The 19,062-nt window shown below is 38.8% G+C and overlaps 2 protein-coding genes across 4 annotated transcripts; one reads left to right on the forward strand and one right to left on the reverse strand.

Moving 5' to 3' along the window:
- Positions 1 to 924: 924 nt before the first annotated feature.
- LOC149391652 (Glutathione S-transferase family protein) lies at positions 925 to 3,385 on the forward strand. 2 transcript variants are annotated; one of them, XM_089621304.1, is made up of 3 exons: positions 925 to 1,128; positions 1,442 to 1,745; positions 2,505 to 3,385. In XM_089621304.1, exons 2-3 carry the CDS (start codon positions 1,537 to 1,539, stop codon positions 3,091 to 3,093), a joined length of 798 nt encoding a protein of 265 aa, XP_089477430.1. In that variant the 5' UTR covers positions 925 to 1,128; positions 1,442 to 1,536; the 3' UTR covers positions 3,094 to 3,385. The 2 variants fall into 2 exon arrangements, with proteins under 2 accessions (XP_089477430.1, XP_089477431.1); XM_089621305.1 differs by having other exon boundaries at positions 1,447 to 1,745.
- Positions 3,386 to 3,592: 207 nt separating this feature from the next.
- Positions 3,593 to 15,688, reverse strand: EFS (histone-lysine N-methyltransferase). 2 transcript variants are annotated; one of them, XM_089620753.1, is made up of 18 exons: positions 15,599 to 15,688; positions 11,482 to 15,416; positions 11,028 to 11,223; positions 10,558 to 10,724; positions 10,353 to 10,435; positions 9,506 to 9,637; positions 9,315 to 9,431; positions 8,628 to 8,720; positions 8,452 to 8,529; positions 7,834 to 7,890; positions 6,858 to 7,611; positions 6,720 to 6,775; positions 6,388 to 6,458; positions 6,179 to 6,261; positions 5,993 to 6,072; positions 5,614 to 5,693; positions 5,345 to 5,390; positions 3,593 to 5,156 (listed from the first exon to the last, which is right to left on the reverse strand). In XM_089620753.1, exons 2-18 carry the CDS (start codon positions 15,116 to 15,118, stop codon positions 3,939 to 3,941), a joined length of 6,948 nt encoding a protein of 2,315 aa, XP_089476879.1. In that variant the 5' UTR covers positions 15,119 to 15,416; positions 15,599 to 15,688; the 3' UTR covers positions 3,593 to 3,938. The 2 variants fall into 2 exon arrangements, with proteins under 2 accessions (XP_089476879.1, XP_089476878.1); XM_089620752.1 differs by having other exon boundaries at positions 6,388 to 6,461.
- Positions 15,689 to 19,062: the final 3,374 nt, after the last annotated feature.

Below are 19,062 nucleotides of genomic sequence, written 5' to 3' on the forward strand. Positions count from 1 at the left end.
AATAATTGCTCACAACTCGGAAAAAACTATATTTGGGATAAAAAAAATTTAGACACATTATTCCTGTAATTAGTTTAGAAACCTTAACCACCAACAATTTCCATGTAAAAAACAATAAAGGTCAGTTACGAATAAATAGAAAATGAGGATTAGAATAGAGAAACGCTGAGCTGAGCTGTGAGGCACCAGCTTTGCAATAAACTTGAAGACAATCACAAATGGTTACAGCAATGACATCTTAAAATATGATATTTTTTTTTGTTGCTAATTCCCTATAAGAAAGGAAATCTTTTATAAAAAATTTAGTGGCTTAAACTAACATTTTTAGCTAATCCCCCATAAGAAAGGAAATCTTTTATTCCATTTTTAATATGATTTCACAATCGAAAGCATTATTAGTGGCTTAACTCAATAAAGAAAAAAAAATTCTGTCCCTGAAGTTTTTATTTGTTTGTTTATCCTTTTTCTAGTTATAAATTATACTTTATGTTGAGTCAGGTGGGTGAGGAAATAATAAAATTGTGATAAAAAAAAAAAGCATTACGTTGATATATCCTCGTTGAATAAGAAAAAGATCAAAAAAGAACTACCCTAGTTAGAGCCACCCTTTTTTTTCGCGTTATCTTTACGTACATTCCAATATTCTATATATTTATTCTATGCAAAGGTTGCAGTAACTTCATAAACATACATTTTCCTTATTGAAAGGTTTTAACTGACACGTGTCGAATAGACAAAGCGAGGGTACGGCATAGAAGCCAAAGCAAAAAAGTAGTTGAAGTAGTTTTGTAATTACTAATGAGAAGAGAAGAGAAAGAAAGATAGATAATTTCCATTGCAGTTGCAAATGGAATATAATCATCCTAATCAAGTACATTTGTCGTATGTATCGTATCGTATGGTGTGGTCTGATTTATTTATGGTGTGGTCTGATTTATTTGGAATTCTCTTTCTTTTTCTATATTCTGTTGATGTCATTTGGTCACAGTCTCATACACAAATCTCGAAAGCTCTAAAAAAAGAAAAACCCACTTTACCTCTCTTAGCTCTCAATTCTCAACTCTAATTCTTTACCTTCTTTTGGCCTTTCCATAAAGCCAGCGAGTTCTGACCGAGCAGGTTTACTCGGTGCGTATACATATTTATATATATCTTGTCGATTTTTTTTTTTTTTTTTTTTGAGGTTCTTGTTGACTTAAGTTGACTTCAGCGTTGGTCCATGTCGTTTGATCGGATGTCAATTAAAATATAAAATGGGAAAAAAGAACTTTATGTGAATGTGTAATTCAAGTTCAAGCTTTTTTCTTTTCTTTTTCTTTTCTTTGGTTGCCTTGCCCTTTTCCACTTTTGAAAGCTGAAATGAAAACTCTGTTCCAGCTTTAGATATCATAAGTGTCATATTGGTTTCTAAAATCTTGATTGCGTATTCTGTTTGATGCAGAGCAGAAGGTGTTTGTTAGAATGTCTGAGTCAAGAGGATGTTGACATAATTATTTATTTATAGAGATTGGATGGTAGAGAGAGAGAGAATATAGAATGCAGCTATATCATCACCCATACTCGATGAGCAGCCAAAGAGTGAGGATGGCTTTGGAAGAGAAAGGAACGGACTACACGTCGTTCCGCGTGAATCCGATAACGGGGAAGAACATGGACGCCTCGTTCTTCAGGATCAACCCCTCCGCCTCTCTCCCCGTCTTCCAGAACGGCGCTCACATCATCTTCGACCCCATCGAGATCATCCAGTACGTATCCCTTTCTCTTTATCGATGCGTTTTGATTGGGGATTTACAGTTTATCAGATGGTTAGGGATAAAGCTGGCCCTACGAGAAATGAGAAAAAACCATATTCTAAAAAATGGTACCGGGATTTTTGGATGGAACCCAGGATGCCCGTTTAGTACCGTTTTAGTGTGTTTTTTTTATATTTTTTTTTAATTTGTACATGCTTTCTTGTACCGAAATATAGGACGGAAACGGGATCCCCGTGAAAATGGTTATGAGATTTTGCGGTACCATTTTTTAGAGTTCCAGGAGAACCATTTCCCGTAAAATAACATTTCTCCATTTCTCGGGTTCCATATGGCCTGCTTTAGTTGGGGCTTATATGCGACATAGTCAGGAGTGATATCAGTGTATAGATAGGATGGGTTTTGGGTGAAGAAGTTCATAATTTACAGGTAGTAGAGAGGATCAATGATAGTGCAATTTGATGGAATAATTCAAACTCTAGAGCCCTGCCTCTTTTTAGTCTCGGAAGGGGCGTTGACGTAATCTCTGATAACGAAGAAACTGCGATTTCTGGTGCAATTAGACGAATTCGAATAAGGACTTAATGCGTATTGATTGACATAGTCAGTGTGTGGATAGGTGGGAATTTGGGTGAAGAAGTTCCTTTTTCCATTTGCGTATGATAACAGTGCAATGAGATGGAATTCAAACTGTAGAGCCGTCCCGGGAGAAGGGGGCAATAAGGTAATTTCGGTATTTGTTTGTGAAAACAGGTACGTGGAGAGGATCGCGGAGGTGACTTCGGGGGGAGAAACGACGGCGTGCAGGGACGGAGAAGTGATCGATTGGATGAGGAAGATCCAAGAGTGGAAGTCGAAGGAGTTCACGCTGTCCCACGTCCCGGAGGAGTATCGGGAGCGGGTCTCCAAGTTCCTGAGGCGGGTCATCATCGCCCGGATGGCCGAGTCCCCGGACCTCGCCAGCTCGTACCACCGCAAGCTGAGGGAGGCGTACGAGACGGAGGAGAGCCTCAGGGACGGGGGGGCGGGCCCCGCGGAGCGCCTCGTGGGGCTCCTCGACGAGGTCGAGGCCCGGCTCGACCGCACCGCCTTCCTCGCCGGGGAGGACTTCACGATGGCCGACGTGATGCTCGTCCCGTTGCTCGCCAGGCTGGCGCTGCTGAACTTGGAGGACGAGTATATACGGACCCGCCCGAACCTGGCCGAGTATTGGCTCCTCGTTCGCCACAGGCCCAGCTACAAGAAGGTCATCGGGAAGCATTTCGACGGGTGGAGGAAGTACAAGACCTTGTTTCGGACGTGGTGTTTCGTTCGCCTCAGGACTATGCTCGGAAGATTTTGATTTCGAGAAAAATAAAAGAGAAGAGAAAGTTTTTTTTTTTTTTTTTTTTTTTTTTTTTTTTTAATGTGTTCATTCATTGGTTTGTTGAATAATAAGAGGAGCTAGGAGAGCGTTTTTCTTGTAAATTGATTGAGGTTTTTAGTTGAAATGTTTTGAGTAGAGTGTTGTTGTGTTTCCCTTTTGCATTTTCTTCATTTCTTTTTTACTTGGAGGAGATGCATTGAAGTGGAAAATATACCGACTTTGATTTGTGTGACGGAAATGGAATACAGTGGTTGCGTTTTCTTAGTTGAGACCTGAAACAACCTTTTAAAAGAAATGATTCCATAGGAAAGTGTTTTCATTACCAAAAAAAAAAACAGTGGTGGTCAGAATAAGAACTTTTCGGGACGATTATAGTAACCTTCAAGCTTTTCCTTGAATCTGCTTACAGATATCATCACATTAAATAAAAATAATAATAAAAAAGAAGATTCAATCTTCATGCGAAAAAATAATATAAAATAAAAATAACCACTTGGTCAATTATCTTATTCATTGATCTAAAAGTCATCTCCATAAATTGTTTCAGTTCCCGACAATGATACACATAAATAAATAGCTTTATGTCAGCCAATTAAATGGTAACATCACCTGACCAGAGAAACCCACTCGCTTTATAGTTAAAACGTTAGGATTAAACTCCAATTCCCAAAAAAAATATTGAATTTAATTTCCATTCTATAAGAGCCAGGGGAAAAAAAAGAACAAATTAAAAAAAAGGCAAAGGACAAAAAGAAATTAACAGTACATCAAAGGAAAGTAAGAAAAATCTAGCCTTTTTTGTTTCCTTCTTTTTCTTCTTCCTATGTATCAATTTGAGTGTGGTTGTGATCTTGTTGCTGATAAGTTGAAGTACTTGCACTACTGACACCATTTGTTACATCTCCGTTCGACTCGCCACCGGAATCGCCGCCCACAAATACCGAGCCGTTCTTACTCCAATGCCATGGAGGCCGTAACTTTGAGTGATTCCACTTCTGCTGCTTGAAATACCTTGTCCCCAAGTCCTGCGACGATTCTCTGCCACGCTTGCACGGATTTGAACCGCCCTCTCCTTCGTCGACTAGCACGGCCGGTTGGTCTCCGGTCGTGCTCGGATGATGATCGCAGTCCATCATCGACCCGCTAGCTTCACCCGGGAGTTGACCGACAGACGAATCGCTCGCCTCTCCGGTGGGTGAGCGGTTACGAGCCTTGTCCCGGGGGATTGTGGGTAGTGGCGGGAAAGGAAGGAAAGGCACGCCCGGAGCGACGCTCCAGCTTTCCTCCGTGCCTTCGGCTTCTCCGAGAGGAACGCCGAAACGCTGGACGATAGAGAGCGGAATTCCGTACGAAACGGGTAGTCGAGAGATGAATTTCTCCTGTGGATGACCCGTGGCGATGTCTGAAGGACACTTTGCGGGGCAAGGTTTTATGGGAGATGAGAATCCGGGAGGGAAATCTTCGAGATCGTCCTCTTGTGTTAACTGAGCTGTATCGGCGTTTTCGAGCTGACTACCAGATCCAGCGTGGTTTTTTTCCAGCAATGGACGTTCGATCTGTTTATGCTCGACCTTCTGTTCCTTGGTCTGAAGAGAACCCGGATCAGTGGTTGTCTCTGCCTGTTGGTCCCAACGGCTCTTACGCTTTCGAATTCTCGGAACACTGGCACAGGATGAAGAAACACCATCCTCGGTTCCCGGATTAACTGAAGGTGTAAGGGAAGTTGATCGCTTAACACGGTCGGCCGCTTCGGAACGAGTCCCGGGATAACGATGATCAGACCCGGTTGCTTCGGATGGCCTCCGAGAATAATGATCGGACCTGGTAGCTTCTGAAGACCTCCCAAAATGGTCGGACCTGGTTGCTTCTGAAGAATGCCTCCCAAAATAATCCGACCCGTTATTCCGTGTCGGAGAATACCTGCTGCTCTTTGAACTCCTGGAATATTCTGACTTCTTGTCGTCCCAGTCCGAGAAACAGTGCCTTCTAAGATGTTTCGGAATCCACTTGTCTCGGAAGTTTCGAGCTATCTGATGAACCTGTATGTGCAGACTTTAAATTATTAAATTCCATTCAAAGCATAATATTAGCAAGTTTGGAACAATCATAGCATCCTATGGTAAAGCAAACCTCCTAGGCAATTAATCCAGTGTACAAAATGGAATGGAAGATATGTAGTAATCTTAATTTAAAACAAGAAAAAGGGAATTGAATAAGGAACAAATACCTGTCTATCATCATGCTCCGTCAGCGAAAGAATCGACTCCCTAAAACTGCAGATACAAAAAACAATGGTTAACATTTTATTCCAAACAATGATGCCTTTAAAGACGGAAATTGCAAAATTTAACCCACTAATGATATATACATACATAAGCAAAATCAGAAAGGAGACGCCATATTCCACTAAATTTTGATTTCATAAAGGACTCCATAATAAAAAAGATTATAAAGTCGATTTGAAACAAATTGTAGAATTCAAACAATTTTCCTAACCTCTCCATCCCAGGACGAGGAGGATCTTCCCTTATATGCTCTGCAGTAAGAATTTCCCTGTTCGCAAGATACTCCAAGACCTGCAAAGGTGATAAGATCTTATGGTTCAGAGGTGATAAACTAGAGTCATAATAAACTCGCTGATTTTCATTATCAACAACGTCTATCCATTTGTTTATCTTTTAACATAGAGTGTTTGAGAACTATCACCAAAACATCATATTCTCTCTTTTGGGAAACTCATCACCTAAACAGCCATCGAGTCACTTAGTAGTTTAACTTCACACTTCTTTATATGTAGACTAAAAAGGGATGGATGAGATTGAAACACTGGGCATTCCAGGAATTATGGCCAAAGGGTCGAAAATACTATATGTACCTTGAGTAGCTTTCGGAGAATTGGTATCTTTTTGAAGTCTCCTCTGTACTGTTTCATTATTTTGTGTAGCATTCTCAAGCCTAAAATCAGAGAGAGCGATATCAATACACCCACAAGGAGAGAGAAAAATGATTTATTTATTTAAATCCTCTCCCCAAATTGATACTTAAGAAAATCAATAATTACCATTTTTATTGATTATGTCCGTCAGTACCGCCCGTGATCGTGTTTTGAGCAGGGCATCGAGAATCATTGAAAGGTCTCGGTTTCTGACAGACAAATAAAATCATTAATGGAAAGCCGCTGGCTATCACCTCATTCAAACAGTGAGAGCTTTTCCCAGCGAATATTTGACTAATATTTATAGAAGATTAAAATAACATAAAGGACTTTACCTCTGAATTGCTTCACTGTCACCTGATGCCGAGGTAAGAAGCAGCAGCTTTAAGTACCCTTTAGCAGAATCCTGCTAGAATCAATAGGAATTTTTAGCATCAAGTTTCATATGCATTTCGCATACGATACCGAATAATGAAGGAAGAAAGAATAAAAAGGCGTCGACAGGAATTAGGACTTCAAAACAGACAAAAAAAATGAACGAGCACAGCCAATAGCATAGAAGAAAGCTATGATCTTTTTTTACCAATAGAGAACGAGCACACATTCAATAGATTATAGTGCACATGGTGCATAAATAAAAACTTAATCCCAACTTCATGCAACTTACTTTCCGTCTGCTTAACCCCCCATCGGTATCCAGCAACTCATTAAGCTTCTCCTCAACTGCAGCAGCATTTTAAGGCATCAAAATCAGTTGTTAATCTATTTTATATCCTTACAATGAAGCGTCATGTAAATGGCTAACCTGCTTCAAAGCGGTTGAGCAAAGAACCTTCCATTAATTTTTTTGGTTTGAGAGGCAGCGCTTGAGATTTGTTGCTGGTCAACTGAACCTTGCTAGCATCTGGGGGATTGTTCTCAACTTTTGGGGTTTTAACAGAACCAGGTGACCTGGAAGTTTTCACCTTGGAACGAGCTTTAGAAGAAAGCTTCCTGTCATCAAAATTGTCAGCATTGGACTTCGTATCAGCAGAAACCCCATCGGAGGAGGATTTGCTAAGCTCTTTCACCGGAGTCTCTTCTCTCGCGGAACTTCCTGGCACAACAGTAGGTACAAGCTCGCTCGCAACATCTTCTGATTGTTCGGAAAGTTCTGAACATACGGCGAAAGGCGATACTTTCTCCTCTGAGTCTAGCACATCACATATAGGGGAACCAGAATGATGGATGTCCTCCTCTTTAGGCTCTGACTGCCCAACAGCAAGTGGCACTTCATTCCTTTCAACTCCAATTTGTACTACACTCTCAACAGTTTGCTTAACAGTAGTACTTAAGGAGTCGGCTCTGCGGACTAAATTATCCTTTTCTCCAGGTCGATTACACCTGGTACGCCTCATGGGCTTTGGATACTCATCCTCTGAATCACTTTGAATAATGACATCCCCACTAAGTGGATCTCCACCTATATAACCCCGACATTGCTGTGCCATGCAATGACATTTCTTGGCAGCAGCCCCAAATACCCTAACGTAGTTGTAGTCAAATGTCACCTCTTCACCCTGACACAAACAAACACGCAGAAACAAAGGTTGGACTAAATTAAGTGGTTTGCCATTCCCGCGGGAAAAAAGGAGGAGAGCATGGTTAGAAATGTTGGCATCACACCCAACTAATATAACATTTTATATCTAAATTTAAAAAAATGGAAAACGAACAAAACAAAAGTGGGGGGTAGAAGATGACCCAAGCAGGGAAGTAATGACACAAGGTGATGCTTTTACCTTCTTCATATCTCTCATCGCAAAGAGTCCTATGCAAATTTCTCCATTCACCATCCACTGATACAAAAAATTGAAAGTAGAACACATAAGAATGCATAAATCACGGAACTAAATGGAACGTTTTGTGGATTATCATTCAACACTCTTTTTTTAAGAAACTTAAATAGATTAAATAGAAAAAATGGAAGCTTTGGATAATTAAAAGTAAGATACAAGCTATGAATGAAGCACAAGAACAATCTCAAGATTGGGGTAAACAATTTTGTTCAACAACACTTGACATAAGGTAATCTACATTTGAGAACCACTTCCAGATTTTCTAAACAATCTTATCATCACCACTCAGGTTAAGCTGAAAGTGTAAGTGAAACCATAAACGTCTCAGATTCATTATTCATCTCCAAGCAGCTAGCTTATGCATAACCCCGAAAATAGGGTTTTCCTGAGACTAGACTGATAAATCCAAAATCACCAACCATTCACTAAACTTACATCAATAGTTAATACTTAATACTTAGATCAAGAACACTGTACCCAATCTCTCTTTACAAAAAAAAAAAAAGTACACATTCAGAAATTTATTTAAGCCCACAATTGACACACGGACAACCGATTCACCTTTTCTGTACGACAATTTGGATCACAGCTGTGGTTAATGAAGCGCCCCTTATTTCCTTTAACACATGCATCTATCACCTGAACAAAAAGTAGAAATGAACAGAAAATATAAGCATAACCCTTTTTGAATTTTCAGTTAAGAAAGACAGAAACAAAGATAGAGCACAGCTACTAACCTCACTCCCATTCAGGGTCATGAAATAGAAATGTTTATGACCCTTCCTCGCATACTCTTTTTGTCGTGCCTCGTATGCTTGCATATCAAGCACCTAATCAAACGAGTCATTATTATGAAAAATAAAATAATAACCTTTCAAACTGTGTACGTGCATAAGAGTGCGTGCACATGCCATCTATAACCAAATCCAACCAATACGAGGACAAAGCCCTAGATCAGAAATTTGGGTAACTTGTATATAGCTTCCATACACATCAACCAGAGCAGTTCAAGCACTCTAAAAGAACATCCAACTGTAAAGATTTATACTGATTCAACAGGAAAAAAACAGCACAAAAAGGTATTTACCAATATTTTCTTTGGGTGATAAACAATTAATGTTTGGTTGAATAAAAATAAGTAAATGTAATCAATATGTAAGAGAACATCGAAACAACAGTAAGATACAATTATAAAACTGCTCTAAAAACAAACTACAGTTTTGCTCGGATTTCTGTTTCCGAGACTACTTCCTACTATCTCAGAAAAATGCACGCAAGATAGACATAACAGAGAAAGAAAGAAAAAAAACCTAAGCTATTAGCGCTTCTGTTAATTAATGAACTCTGAACTCTCTATAGATTCTGACACTAAGTTTACCTTTTACTAGAGCACAAGGTAAAAGGGAAAAAAAAATCGTAGTTACCTCTCCAACATATTCAATGAGAAATTTTCCTTTCGGTGTATCCTCCATCAACTTGAGCCCGAAACCTTTTTTCCCACACTGAAACTTCTCAAGCTTGGCATACTTGCGTTTCTGGAACTGCAAGCAAACATACAGGTTAATAAAAAATATAAGCAGAATACAATACCAAACACAAAAAACCAACCAAACACCTGCTGATTGGTACAAAGTTCTCCACATGGACAGGCTCCTGGAGCACATTCAATGTTTAGCATTCTATTCAGGCAATCATCACCGCAACCCAGCCGGCCATCTGGATGTGGCTTGCAATGGCAGACCATTATCTAATCAAGTTTGAACCAATTAGATCAAAATTTTAGCAGTGGCCCCACAAACAACAGAGTATGTAATAAAAATTGCAGGAAGCTTAGATTGGATGAATGAGTAAGACTTTCAAAGTTAAGAATTTATAATTCATGGTAGGCTCCCAATGTCACCTCAACGACAAAGCTGTGCCACTACCTAGCAGCATAAAAATTTCTTCGTACCGAAATTCTAAAAAATAACTTGAACACCAAACTGTGATGCATCCATAAATCTTCAACACATAATGAACGCATGACAGTTTGATGACATGATAGGTAACCGGTCACTGGCCCTCCAGTAGCGTAGAATCAAGGTTTTTTTTTTTACAATGACAAATTTCGTTCATTAAAAGAATTCCTCTCCCACTAGATCAACACGTGTGTTAAGAAAATAGCTAGATAGGCATATGTTTATCTGAAGAGCAGTAAGGTAAGAAAGTAGCTAATTCCGGTCTACAAATCGGCTCCAGAGGCAGTAGAGATAAACTTTAGTTATTCGAAACTCAGCAAAGTTCTTTAAAAAAAAAAAGCAAGGTAACCATACATGAGAACGAGCCATGGAGACTGTAGCGTGGAACCAAATTACTACACCAGGTTCTTGAATGAAGCCAATTTATATTTCTTGTTGGCTAAAACAAAATGTATTACATATATGGTTGCAACTTGTAAGCTTAACATCAAGTCAAGAACATACCTCATCGATGTTGTTTGTTTTGCGGTTACGGTGAAGAAATTGATTAGTCCTGATACTAGCACACGTAACAGTATCTGGCCTCTCTGCAGCATTGATTCATAAGGGTCAATGATGAGATCATCATGCCAGTACGAGAAGAAACATTAATACACTGCTCATTTTGTATACGGGACATCTCCTTTGGTTAACGGAAACAAAAGAATACCTCTTGGTTGCATTAATTCCAATCCTTTATTACTTAAGCGATTTCCAAAAGCATCTTCTTCACCCGAGGCATCTGATATTTCTAACTCCGCATTGATCTCTGCATTCGATTTCTCTTGAGGTATTGAGCAATCAGCAAAGGCTTTATCCGTGTTTTCCTTACAGGTCCTTCAAAACCCAAGACAGGAGTTAACAATATCCCAAGGGCAGTATTTTTCCATATATTTATTTTACTTCAAATTTATATTTACATGCTATGAACACTCCTCTGTGTGGCAACGATAGAACATTATGCATATAATGAAGAAAAAAAAAATACTTCAAAAAATGAAAATCAGACCCTGAACGCTAATAAAATCTAACAGCAAACTGAAACAAAAACTATATAAAGTACATTTTGCATCCCTGGCCTTATTCTCAGTGTATGCCGAACACGAGTTGGTGAAATAATGAAGGCAATATGAAGCGTACCATGTGCATTGAGATTCGTTAATCAAATCAGCCAGTCCTGCAGGAATGCGCCGCCACTTACGACAAGAATCACAGCTCACCCAAGCCTGAGATATAGGATGATACTGCTCATTAAGAGCACCAGGTAACAGGTCAAATTTAGATTGTATGCCGTCAGAAGTGTTGATTTTTCCCATATCATCTGCCAAGTGATTTTCTGCAATTTCAGTAGTATAAAATCAGAAGTTATCTTTCATATTTCAGTAACAAAGGCATCTAAAAGAGGAAAAGTAACCAGGATGAAATAATGATGTGATATTAACAAGACAGCTATACCAAGATGAGATTCAAGTTACAGAATGATGTAATGTTCAAGAGTCCACCATAATGTTCAATAAAGATTTTTTTTAAGAAAATAATCAAACTAAATAATAGAGTACTGCAAAAATATCCACAAAATTCAAGTAATTGTTACCGGCTTCTGGCTGACATTCCACCGTGCTGGTAACCTGATCCTCAATAGACTTGTTGATTTTCTCCTTGCCAGCGGACCGCTGAGGGCTTTCGCCCTTACTGCGAGCCTTGACATTTTTAATTCCTGAATCCGAGTGCTGTGATTTGCCTCTGGGAAGTTTCTGACCTTTAGTTTTAGCAGCAGAACAAGACTTCTTCAAGTTTTCTGGTTTTGACAATGCATCAACTGTCTCCTTTGGCCCAAGAGATGGATCGTCATCATTTATTGAGTTAATTGATGGCTCTGCACAGGCTGTCGCGTTGAGATCTTCACCGGTGCATGTTCCATTATTACAAGTTTGTTGCCGCCTGTGATGCTTCAACGATGTATCTTCGTGTTTTCTTACTGCTTGAGGCGACTTGTCTTTCTTCTTCCCTTTCTTATTGCTGGTGAGCTCTCTAGATGGAAGAAAATCCTCGGGAGAGGTAAGCGTACGATGTAAGCCATCATGGTGTCTTGAATCAGTAAGCGCATCTGGAACCATGTTAATAACTTCTGAATCAGGCGAAGTTCCTGGATCTTGGCACATACTCTCAGTCAGCCCCGATGCTTTAATCACGTCAGAGGATACTCCAAAATAATCATCTTTTGAATTTTCAACTGACTTCTCATTGACCAGATTGATCTCAGACTCATTAATAGGCTGAGAATCCTGAACAGAAGCACCCAGAAAAGATGCTACACCACCTTGATTTCTGCTTCCAAAATCGGACCGTAAGGATTCCTCACGATCAGCTACTTGCGCAGATCTTGTGCACAATTCAGCCCCATTTGCTCCGCTAATTGCAGTTTGTATCGTGGATGTATAAACAAGCTCGGGAGCTGTAGCGTTTTCCATACTTTGATCAGCGCCTTTTCCAATTTTAACCTTCAGACGTAGCGTGGTAGTTGAAGTAGGACATTTCTTCTTGGAATCTCGCGATCTGGCTGTAGCCCCGTTCTTATTCTTCTTCTCATTCTTTTTGTCCACTTTTGGTTTGCATGAACGTTTATTTGAAGCTGGAATGACATCATCAAGCCCATTCTCATGCACAAATAGTTGCGTAACGATATCTAACAATCCCCAAGCAGATGAACGAGGAGGTCGGAACACACTTCTCTTCTTTCTAGGTTCAAAAACAACTTCAATGCCTCCGCGTGGACTCAAGGCTTTGACTGTTTTCCTGGAGTTTCTTGTGGCCTTTCTTGTTTGATTCTTGCGATTCGATTCACTTCTCCGGCCATTCCTTTGAGAGGATGGTGGCACAATTTCACCACATTTTGCTTCAGATAGGCAGTTCATTCCATAATCATCGTTTCCTTGATTATCTGCCGGTCCACTCCTGGCTTTGATAGAATCCAGAAAACTATTGCCATGAAGCAAATTCAAATTTTTAGGAGAGCCATGATCAGAACCACCCAAGGGGTGACAAGACTGAAGAACAGATCCCTCATTACAAGGGTCTTCAACTTCAACCTTTACATCACTTATGACATTATTCTCCTCTTCCATGGAATCTGTATCAATTCTTCGTTCTACCCCAGCAGCCTCCATAATCATCTCATTTTTGGAACCAGAGACATTCTTCTCCTCTGTATTCTGGACACAATTGTTCACTTCTCCACTCAAGTGAGATGCCTCTAACTTCATTTCACAAGGTTGCGGAAGAAGTGATATCTCCGTGAACGTGTCGGCTTCTAATGCGACTGAAGTAGCAAAGGTTCCATGGCCAATAGCACTGTCAAAACCTGCTACAACATCATCTTTATTGCACAGCATGCCATCCAAAGGTACCAACTTCAAACTTTCGCAATCTTGTAAAGAAGGTTCCTGGATGCATAAATCATTGTAGAAATCTGGTACACCATCGTAATTATTTTCCATTTCCTCCTTGATATCATTGGCAGGAAAACAACCAAAGCTTTTGTCATCCTTTTGCCCGTCCTGAAGAATACAGTACACAGGTACGGATTTCGGCGGTGAGTCATGATCTTCTTTTATATTTTCCAAGCCACCCTCGCCCTTTGAGCTGCTGCTGGCATAACTCTCATTTGAATCCCCACCAGCCACACTGGCTGTGGGAATGATGGTAAGGAGTGACTCACAGTCCCCAATCAGGTTCCCACGCCCTTCCTTGTCATCCAGCCTTCTGTCCTGCGAGCATTTATTGCCTCCTTTGATGTCACAAGTATCAATGCCAGTCTGTAACTCATTCGAGCAACCTTCATCAGCAACAGCATCCATAGCTATAGCCTCCAAAGGTAAGTCATAATCTCCCATTAGCATTCGAGCAACATCTTCACCCTGCAATTTGCTATCTTGCAAGCACTCCCCAGCTATTTCCATACTGTAGCCTTCAGTGTCATTATGAATCTCCTCCAAAGAACCGCCACTAGCTAGAACAGCCACATGTACCACTTCTGGAGGTAAAATGTGGTCTCCACTTGGATATCCATCATCACCCTCGTTGTGGGTGGGGCTTTGCAGCAAGAACTCCACAGGCTTGTCACCTGAAAAAATATCAGTATTGCCGTTTCTATCATCCAAGCATTCCGCAACTTCCAAACTGTTCACGGATGTAACTTCTGTAGCTATGCTGGAGTTTGCGAGTAGATTCACATCTTCGTCTGGGACCGGTGCCTTTCTTTCCTGCACGCAATCCCCAGCGATTTCCGCTGCACAAGCGTCAATATCAGCAGTGTTACTCGCTTCCAAACAATCACCACTAACCACACTGACCATAGGCAAATCTTCCAGGGGTATATCACACTCTTCTATTAGATGATTGGTATCCCCATTTGCCAGTTTCTCGACAGGCTCAACTTCCGAATGAACCTTGGACTCCTCGACAAAAAATTCCGCTTCTTCCTCGCTGAACAGTCTGCTATCGTGCAGGCCTTCCAAAGACCTTTCCACGCCACAATCATTGATATCATTGCGAGTCTCATTCGAGCAACCATCGCCATCCAAATCAACCATAGGCGTAACGTCCTTGGATAAATCACAATACCCATTTAGTTTCCCATCATCATCCTTTCCCATCATACTACTTTCCTCCATACAAACGTCGTCGAGATTATCTTTCAAACACACGTCATCAACGCTATCGTTCTCTTTCAAGCAACTCTTGCCAGCCAACCCGACCGTAGGTGTAACTTCCTGGGATGACTCGCAATCCCCGTTTAGCATTCTATCCTTTCCAAGCATCCCAATTTCCTGTGACAACCCATGAGCATTTTCCTCCATTGCATCATCAACATTGTCACTCTCTTTTAAACACACCCCACAGGCTGAATCAGCAACACGTACAGCTTCTAATCGACCATCCTCGCCTTCTGACCTTCCGTTCTTCAAGCTCTCCCCACCACTTTCGATATCACACTCACCAGTGTCTACGTGATTCTCCTCCACAGATTCTCCAATTAGCCCGGAATCATTTGTCGACAAACTCTCGGAAGTCAACGTAACTCCAACTTCATTCTCACCACAGATTGGACGGCTATCGCTTGCTGAATGAACAGATTGCAGAGCGAACTCCGGGCATAAATGCTGATTGGAAATTGGTATGCGAGGAGGCTCTTCGACCACGACCGAATTCTCACACAAACCAATCCCCATTAGGCCAGAATAGTCTATCACTACCAACCAAAACCCATTTAGCAGAAAAAACAGAGTAAAAGATCAGAGTCAACACCACCACGCAAATTCAAACCAATGCGACTCCAAACACCACAAAAAAAGCCTCAACTCCGCGTGATTTTCCTTCCCCCGAAAGTCGCCGGACCAAAAAGCCAAAGCCGAAAGCAAAACCAGCAAACAGAACGAAATAGGGTTAAGAGAAACCTGTCGTTCACGTTAAAATAATAACAATCTGCGACGAGGAAACCCTAGAACCACCACATTCTCTCAGCTTCCTCTGCACCAAAAACAAAACAAAAAACCTAATTTTAGAACAAACGAAAGACTGCAAGTTCAAGTTTCCCGAGGAAAAGCACGAACAAAGCATTTTACTCGTACGAACAAAAAATACGCCATAGAAGAAACAATAACGAAGAACAAGAGAAATCGATGAACCAGAGAGCTTGAAGACGGAAATACCTGCGAATAGAGGGAAGGGAGAAAGACAAATTGATGGATGAGAAGACTAGAGAGAGAAAGAGGAAAACCATATATTTCTGTTTTTCTTTAATGATTAATTTCTTAATTGTTCAATTTTAATTATTTACATTATTTTTCTCCATGTGAGAGACGGTTGGTGAGACTGAGAGTTAAAATGGAAGGAAACTAATATGGAAAAGTATCTTCAAAAATCTTGAATTTTCGACTTATATTTCCTTTTGCTCTTATATACTCGGTTACAGAAGGCTCGTACCTATAATTTTTTTTTTCCTTTCTAAAATATAAACATTCCTTATTGTCGAATTTTGTCAACGTGTAAATATTTTTTTTAGTAGTACTACAAAGTTCAAATAAAACACCTATCAGACTCTTATCAGTTTTTTTTTCTCTTCTACATTGGATTTTTTTTTCTAGTTGTCGAAATTTATATTATAAAAGAGCTGTTCATTTTAAAAATATATGAGTATAAATAACAATATTTAACAATAGGAATAACTAATTAAAAAATGTGTAAATAAATAGGAGGGAGGAGTGGGCCGAATATAGCATGATTGATTATCTAACGGTGTTGACCCTTCCGCTTGTGACACGGTTGAAGGGCTTTTCGGTCGTTGAAAATCTAATATTGGGAAAATAACACATTTATACCCTGTGTTTTAGTGAAATGTCGAGTTTAACCCTCGGTTTTCAAAAATGTCGAGTTCATACCCTCTGTTTTACTAAAATGACGAAATTATACCATCTGTTTAACTAAAATGACAAAATTATAATCTGAAATACACAACAGTGTCACGAATATTCTTTTTATTGACTTTTCATTGACGTTGACTATAATATTTATATATAAACACTAATTATCTTTTTTCATTCGCGTCATATATGTAATTTATTTAAAAACTAAAAAATAAACAACAATCTCTTAATCGTGAAGAACACATAAAGAGGCAAATGGGTAAACATCGATAGTTGATAGTCATCAAAATCGCATATTCGAACAGAGAATCCAGGATTTAGAGTTACAATTCAAACACGGAATGAAGTCATTTCTTAAGAGGTATGAGTTTTATTATTTAATTTCAATTTAAGGCTATTTTTATTTCAAAATTGAGAATTTGGAAGTTAGGGTACTGATTTAGATTTGATTTGGTTTTTCTTATATAAGAGTTAATATCAATGAAAAGGAGATTTATGACGCTGTTATTCATTTCAGGGTATAATTTCGTCATTTTAGTTAAACAGAGGGTATGAACTCGACATTTTTGAAAACCGAGGGTTAAACTCGACATTTCACTAAAACACAGGGTATAAATGTGTTATTTTCCCTCTAATATTTCATTTCTTTGATTTTTTTTTTTAAGACTTTTAGAAACATTCTTTTGTATTATTTTCTCAATAAAACCTTCTTTTGTTTGATATTTATCTATTAGATATTCTGATTAACCCAAACATTAAATTTTTTTACATATTTATATATATTTTATTAAAAAAAATAATAGAAACATCATACTTAATTTTTAATTATGAAAAATCTCACTAATTTATTAATTTTCAAATTTTTTTCTTGAACTCATTATACTCAAATCTAAATATGTTTCCAAAATATAATAATTCATGAAATAGATATTAATTATCTAAGGCTTATTTAATTTCTTACTCACAACTCGTTCTCTTAAACATAAGACCTCACGTGACACTTTCCAAAATACGCAAATACCTGCATTAATATTTAATTAGCAAATACGACTCTCCATGATTTCGGCTCTCTTTTGCTTTTTTCTTTCTATCTTTGTGGATGCACGCTTTCAAGCTAGTAATAAAAAATGAAAACTCAAACTTAAGCACATTAATTATAGCTATATAGTGATCTACAAATAATTTATTACCCAAATAGTCAATGTTTTGTATGCAAATAAAATATTGTTATAAAATAAAATAATTTATTTAGTGTCTTAAGAGCAAAATATTATTAAATTAGCTTATTTGATCTAATAAGATATCTTAGTTTGTAATTTGTTTTAAGTTATTCATGTGTTAAATCTCGAAACCGGTAAAATTGCTCCAAAAAAAGAAATTAGAGACCAAAATACCACAGACATAAAAGTTTAGAGACTAGTTATGCGGAAGCTTGAAATTCGTGAATTTTAATTATTGATTTGTAAAACTACAATTTTAAATTATATAATACATTGTTTATAGAACCAGTGATTTTACTTTAGTATGGTTCATTTTATGCTAAATTAGATGTACATAATTAATTAAAATTTTCACGTTATTTTAAAATTAGATGTACATAGCTGTTTATACTTTTTACGTTTATTTTGCTAAATTTAAATGTTTAAAATTTTAAAACTAATGATCCAACCAGCTAATTTTTACAGTTTTAGTATTCATAGGTAAAATCTCACGAATGGAGATGACTAAAATAATGAAAATATTCTAGAATTAATATGATATATATATATATATATATATATATATATATATAAGAGTAATTAGAATATTCTTGAATTTTTAAAATTAATCAATAAAAAAAATAAAAAATACTTACTAAACCTAATAAAATATGGGCTGGCTAACTAACTAGTCCAAACAGTCTCCCTCTTTTAAAATTATAGCCCAATTATTAAATTATTTATAAAAATAATCAACTTCAGCCTGAAATTTTAATATACATATTATACCTCAAACCCATTTTCATCATTTCAAAATCCGAAACAAAATACCCAAATTAAAAGCTCATCGACAACAATCGTCCGCCATCGAGCTTGCCTTCCTCCGGCGTCATCGAATTTGCGACGTGAGTCTCTGGTACCGACGGGGGGCTTCCTCTGTGATACTCTAGAGGCTTTTTTTCCAGATTGCTCTGACGAAGAAGATTGGGATCGTTGCGAGGACCGGCGCTACAAAATCAAGTACGATGATAATTTCTTCGAAGACCTCGCATCGAGGTTCGAGAGATCGGATCGGCGCAACCACTGTTCGAGATCGTTTTCGGAGGAGGATCACGACAGTTAATCTAATTAACCTTCATAGTTAATCAGATTAACTATCACAATAAGTACACATAACTAGACATTTAATCATAGTAACCATCATCTGTCTTTTCTTATGTGGACTTTGGAGGTCACCGGCGGCGATGGGGCTTGACCGTCATTGGAATGGCGGTGTGAATCTCCGGAACTGGCATGAATGCCTAAGGTTTCGGAGGCACCGCAGTGGGTGAATGATTACGTTGAGAAGAAGATTAGATCGTTGCTTGGGCTCAGATTCATCGATGGGTTTCACAACTAACTGATTGTGCTTGGCTTCTTTCTTCGTCTTCCGGACGCGGCCAGCGAGGTGCAAACGGGGACGCTGCACTTGGTCTCGACGATGATGGCTTCGATGGAAGCAATCGAGCAGTCTTTGCAGAAGTGAGGCCCCTAACCTGGAATTGGAGAATT

The sequence above is a fragment of the Urtica dioica genome, chromosome 7 (assembly GCF_054948205.1).
Source record: "Urtica dioica subsp. dioica isolate 48M chromosome 7, U.dioica_male_clone48M_v1_H2, whole genome shotgun sequence".
Taxonomy (NCBI): domain Eukaryota; kingdom Viridiplantae; phylum Streptophyta; class Magnoliopsida; order Rosales; family Urticaceae; genus Urtica; species Urtica dioica.